The sequence below is a fragment of the Entamoeba invadens genome (assembly GCF_000330505.1).
Source record: "Entamoeba invadens IP1 unplaced genomic scaffold scaff_1105074725959, whole genome shotgun sequence".
Classification (NCBI taxonomy): domain Eukaryota; phylum Evosea; order Mastigamoebida; family Endamoebidae; genus Entamoeba; species Entamoeba invadens.
In genome coordinates, this window is record NW_004440417.1 from 35089 (window position 1) to 40828 (window position 5740).

A 5740-nucleotide genomic window follows, 5' to 3' on the forward strand; every position below is an offset into this window, starting at 1 on the left:
AACAACTTTGTGAGACGTTATAACATTTTTACTCACACAAATGAACAGAAAAATCTCTTTCTCATTTAAATAAAGAAAAACAGTCAAGAGGGTTGGAAGGTCTAATTTCATTAATGAGTTTTTTAAGTTAATCATATTTTTGTGAATCAATTCTAATTGTGAATAAAATAATAATTTGCATTTTTAATAAGAAGAAACCAAATTGCATTTTTTTTTACAAATATTCAATTTTCAGTTGTTTATTATTTCATTTGATTTTAAATATTAAATTATAGATTTTGTTCTTTTTTTTTTGAAGTATAATAAAATGGTTTTCAAAGACTAATTTTAATTAAAATGATAAAATAACATCATGAAACTATATTTTATGATATTTTAATATACTTTATAATATAAAAATATTAATTTATTTCGATCTAATATCCACAATAAATATGTAATTAATTATATAATATGTTTTTAAATTATATTTGCAATATACTATATATTATAAATTTATTATAGTAATGAAATTATAAAGAGTGTTTTTGTTAATTAATAATTATAAATACAAGCACTTAAAACCCGATAATAATTATCGAGTCAACAACATCATTTTAGTCCAAATTTTAATTCATAACTTTGTTATTTGTATCAATAAAAATGCTTTTTCGTCGCATTCCTCTTTTTAATTTTTTTCATTTTATTAAAAAAAGAATCAACCTTTATTATTTTTAAATTATAATTATAATAACAGTTTTCACTTTAAATACCAGGTGATAAATATGTTTTCAATAGTACATAATAATATAGAGACACTCATCATAATGAATAAAAATTATATGTATTTAAAAAGTTGTTTACATGACACATGAATTAAATATTTAACACTTTTTTGTTGTTCTGGTGTTTATTTACACAACTTTATTACTGGTCAATATTAAAAATTGACTATTATTTGATATAAAGTTGTTATTATCTTGATGTACATGTTACAATCTATCGCCGATACGTGTTGTTAATCCATTTTTAAATATCTTTTTTTATAAAATGCTTGTCACTTACATTACATATACACATCAACTTATTTTAAACATTCATTCTAATTTACATAATGTGTGTTTTTTGTACAAAATCATTTATCATATATTGTTTGGCTTGTTAAACCAAACACAATCCGTTTGTATTATAAACTCGGTATCTTAGTCTGCACGCAAAAATAACATTCAACAACTTCTTTATATCTTTGGTGTTGTCTTTCTAAAATTTTTGTGTTTGTTCTACAATTGTTTTTGTTTATTATCGATTTGATATACTGTCTAACATATTTTATTAATTATTTATCAAGACCTCCATTATTTTCAACTGTTAATGTTTTTATGTTTTTATCACACCTTATCGAAATATGATATATATGTTAAACGTATAACACATTAAAGTATATAAAAGTTTTCATTATAATACCATTACTTCTAATACCTTTTTATTTCTTATTAGTAAATTTAATCTCATTTAAATAACAAATATGTTTTTCTGGTTTTTAACTATTTTATTATTTAACCTCTTTTTTTAATTTCAAAAACTTGTTTGTCTGTCTGTTTGTTTATACAATTACTATTTAAAACAATAATTAATTCATCAAAAAAAGAGATAATTTATTTAAAATTTTATCTTTTCTTAAGGAACTAAACTTTAATAAAACGATAGTTAGTAAAAATTAACTATCGTTCGTATTGAAAAATCATCACATTTTATTATTAAGATTAGTAAAAATAATTATATTTATAGTATATTGCTTATTAATAAAATACTATTAAGAAGCGCAAGAATAACGTACAACTGAAATAAATAAATAAATAAATATATGCGTTAGACAAAGATATATATGTAGATAGATGTAGATATGTAGATAATATTTATTAATAGATCATTAAAAAACAATTAAAACTCGATTATAATAAAAATAATAATTACCCCAATCTATATTTTAGCTCTCTTATTTTTGGTTTGTGATAGTATTTTTTTTAACTAATAATCATAATTAAAAAACTATAATATTTAGTTCAATTAGATAAAGTGTTAAAACAATTATGGCAAGAACGACGATTTAATTTTCAATTATTGTTTCCAACCCGAAGCTATACAAAAATAGTAAAAAAACAATAAAAAGAACCACTTAAATAACTCACATAAACATTCAGATGCGGTCATTGAAAGGTCTCAGTGAAGTCAAAGCGAAAGTCCCATTACAACGGGTAGAGAATGTAGAGGAGGTCCGACAAAAACTCACTGATGGGCTAACTTTTCTTTCTGCTGAGCAGTCTGTCTTCCAGAAGATCACGAAGGACACTGAGAATCTGTCATTACACATCAACGAATTAGTGGAACTGTACAATGACCCACAAACATATAAATTAATAAATGATAAGCAGATAGCAGCGATACTTACTAGATGTATGTTTTTGTATGGCGAACTTGAGATGTGTAAGAAGAGGCAGTCAGAAGCTATACTCAAATCAGAAGAAGTGACCACCAATTTGCGGCAAACTATAAAGAAGATGAACACTATGTCAAAGGACGAAAGTGTCTCAGGGGTCGAGAAGAAGACTTCCTCAGTAAAGAAAGCTAATATGGACATCAAGGAGTCACCAGAACTCACTATTAATTTCTTAGATTCTTACAAAAACTTGTGTATGAACGGACAGCTCTTCTTCTCTCAAAAAATCGAAAGTCAGTGGAAGTCCGGCGGCTCCGTCATACTATACCGGGACAGACCTCTCAGCCAAATTTTGACCGAAGAAAAACGAAAAAAATCACAACTGCCTAAAGCTCTTGAAACTATAATTAATCTATTAAAAACTAAAGGAATGGTCGAAGGTGTTTTTCGATTATGTGCAAAAGCGAGTGACGTGGAACAAATTTTGAATACGATGTCAGTCACTGATTTTGAAAATTGTTCAGCTATAGAATTGGCCTCTGTGTTAAAGAGATTTGTGAGAGATATTCCGGGCGGTGTGATTGATGAACAGGTCCAACAAAGTGTTGTCAAAATCTGGGAGATTGAAAGCGTGACAAGAAATGATCGCATCAAACAAGTCGTTTTGTTATTAAACACTTTGCCCGAGGAAAATTATGTTGTTATTAAAGAGGTCTTCAAAATGTTATTGGAAATCCACAAAAACGCAAAGGTGACTTTAATGAATGCCGATAACTTGGCTGTGTGTTGGACCCCCGTCTTGTTTGATCTTCTTGATTTGTTACCTAAAATGAAAGAAGTTACAGAAATAGTGAAGGAATTTGTTCTTAATGCTAACATTATTTAATTTGTTTAATTTATTATAAAATACTAGAGAATTTACTAGTTTATAATAAATTACAATATACTATAGAATTATAATACCCATATCAACTAACTATTACTATATGAAACGTAGTAAAGCCCCATCCCAACTCAAAGCCAAACGAAAGAGAAGTCATTCAAGAGGCTCACAAAGTACTTTAGACTTCTATTTACACGTCTCACCAAGTCCAAGCCAACAAGTCTCTCCTATATCATTCAAAAAGCACCAAGAAGGGTTTCTTATTGAACAGTGGATCGACGAGGAATTGGCAAAAAAACGAATTGAGAAAAACATTTGTTGTCTTGTGCAAGAAGATGCATTTGAAAATGTTATCAAGGACATTTGTGAAGAAAAAAATATCGAATTGTATGTGTATGATTCCACACACGAATTTGCCGATAAAAAGTCGATTGAATTATCACTTTCTGAGACTTCCGTCCAAGAAGTTTCACAAGACACGTTTGGTAAAACAATAGTTAATTATATTAAAGTAAATACACAGGACGATGTGGCTCAAATTGTTCCCCACATCACCCAACGGATCTTTTTCGTTTTGGACTTCTCATTTTTTATTGTTTGTGATTTATCCCTAATCCTCCCAAGAGTTGGGCTTTTTTTGCCCAACAAAACAGACGATTTGTATCTCAGTCAGCTTGTTGCTTCATCGAAAAAAAGTCAAGTCAACTTCGATAAAAAAAAGATGGAAGACTTTCTCCAGATTTTTGCGTTTTGTCAAAACAAGCAACTTTTGGCTTGTCATTTCTTATGGCTTCTCAAAAATGGTTTGTTATAATTATAATACAACTTGTTTTTTAAACTATATAATTATAATAATAATACTATAAATATTAATACAGGAGTGATTAACCGTAAGGAGTGTGTTCACTTGGACTGAAAGCTGAAAATGTCCGACCGAATTTATTAATCAAATTACTCAAAAATGACGAGATCACGATCAGTGAAATAGTTAATTTGTGTGTGAGAGACGAGGCGTTACAAACTCAAGTCATGATGAATGTACTAGTAAATAAACCATTACTAATAGTACAGCGGATTTATGAATCGTTTGTGTTGGCCGACCTTTTAATAGCAATGAGGAAGACCTTTAACACGGGAATTACAAATGAGACGATCGCAATCTATAACGTTGTCGTTCCACTCATCGTATCAGACAAAACGGAAACCACAGAAGTCAGTGAACCACCAATTTGTTCGTATCACAACGAACAAATGACCAAACTCAGTCTTATTGGGGGACAACATACATATTCTCGAAAACAATTTTTACAGTACATCTTCCCGTCGGTGATGGAAGTGTTATTGGAGGCTCGGAGTCTAGACAACACTATCCTCAAATTTTTGAAAAAATTCAATTTGGACCAAAAGACGTGGAAATTTTTAATTCAAAACACAATCTATGCAAAGAAACTGGCTTCAGCTACAAAACTCAGGCAAAAGGATATTTGGGAATGCATCACAAAAGTGTAATTTAGCGAGATTGATTGATTTTCTATTTGTTGTAATAATAAACTATTGTTTAATAGTTTATCTTCAAGACTAAGACTTGTGTTTAAATTTTATTAGTTAAAATAATAAGAATATATAGAATTGGTCACTTAGCGCAGTGGAAGCGCATCTCCCTCCGGAGGAGAAGGCCGTGGGTTCAACCCCCACAGTGACCGTTTTTTCTTTTTAAGAAATATATTTAAAATTTTAACTATTATAATTCTATAATATTTATAAAAAATACTATACCCATACTTATACTATAATTGTTAATAATGTATATAATGTATTAAACAAAACTAAAACGATTAGATCATGAATAGTTATAATAGATCCTCGACTTTATTTGTCTTTCTTATATCAATCAACGCAGCTATGTACTGTAAGACCATATCATCATCCCATCCAGTAGCTCCTTTAGCTTGTCCCACCCATCCCAAATGTCCTCCAGTTTGTGTGAATATTGACATTACATTGTTTGCAGCTCCAACTGCGTTTGTAATTCTTCTTCTACTATTATCGCTCGACAATGCTATAGGGTCGTCTATAGCGTTGATTGACAAGAAAGGGACTTCTACATATTAATAAAAAGAATAGTACAATATAGTATAATATAGTTAAATATAGTTAATTTTTAGTATAATATAGTATAATATAGTTAATTATTAGTTATACTGAATGCCCAAAAGAAACAAACTTGACTTTGGTAATAAAGTATACCACATTTCGATATCTGAGTAATAAGTTTGTACATCGCCATAATGAAAAATTTTAGTATTAAAGAGTCTATCGACGTTGATGATATTTTTTCGAGTACAATTTTGCTGCAAAGGGCCGACGTCGAAATTATTCAGATTTCCTGTAGATATAAGACTGAGGAGGAGTTTCATATTTTTGATAATAATGTGGTGCAA

The 5740-nt window shown here is 29.0% G+C and overlaps 3 protein-coding genes across 3 annotated transcripts; 2 read left to right on the plus strand and 1 right to left on the minus strand.

Annotated features, from left to right (window-relative positions):
* Positions 1-2180: 2180 nt before the first annotated feature.
* On the plus strand, positions 2181-3302 carry EIN_504080 (hypothetical protein; the record flags this gene model as incomplete). The annotated part of the gene is made up of 1 exon (XM_004257005.1): positions 2181-3302. One exon carries the CDS (start codon positions 2181-2183, stop codon positions 3300-3302), a length of 1122 nt encoding a protein of 373 aa, XP_004257053.1.
* A 100-nt stretch (positions 3303-3402) lies between these two features.
* On the plus strand, positions 3403-4808 carry EIN_504090 (hypothetical protein; the record flags this gene model as incomplete). The annotated part of the gene is made up of 2 exons (XM_004257006.1): positions 3403-4102; positions 4195-4808. 2 exons carry the CDS (start codon positions 3403-3405, stop codon positions 4806-4808), a joined length of 1314 nt encoding a protein of 437 aa, XP_004257054.1.
* A 341-nt stretch (positions 4809-5149) lies between these two features.
* On the minus strand, positions 5150-5716 carry EIN_504100 (hypothetical protein; the record flags this gene model as incomplete). The annotated part of the gene is made up of 2 exons (XM_004257007.1): positions 5150-5400; positions 5524-5716. 2 exons carry the CDS (start codon positions 5714-5716, stop codon positions 5150-5152), a joined length of 444 nt encoding a protein of 147 aa, XP_004257055.1.
* Between the last annotated feature and the right edge of the window lie 24 nt (positions 5717-5740).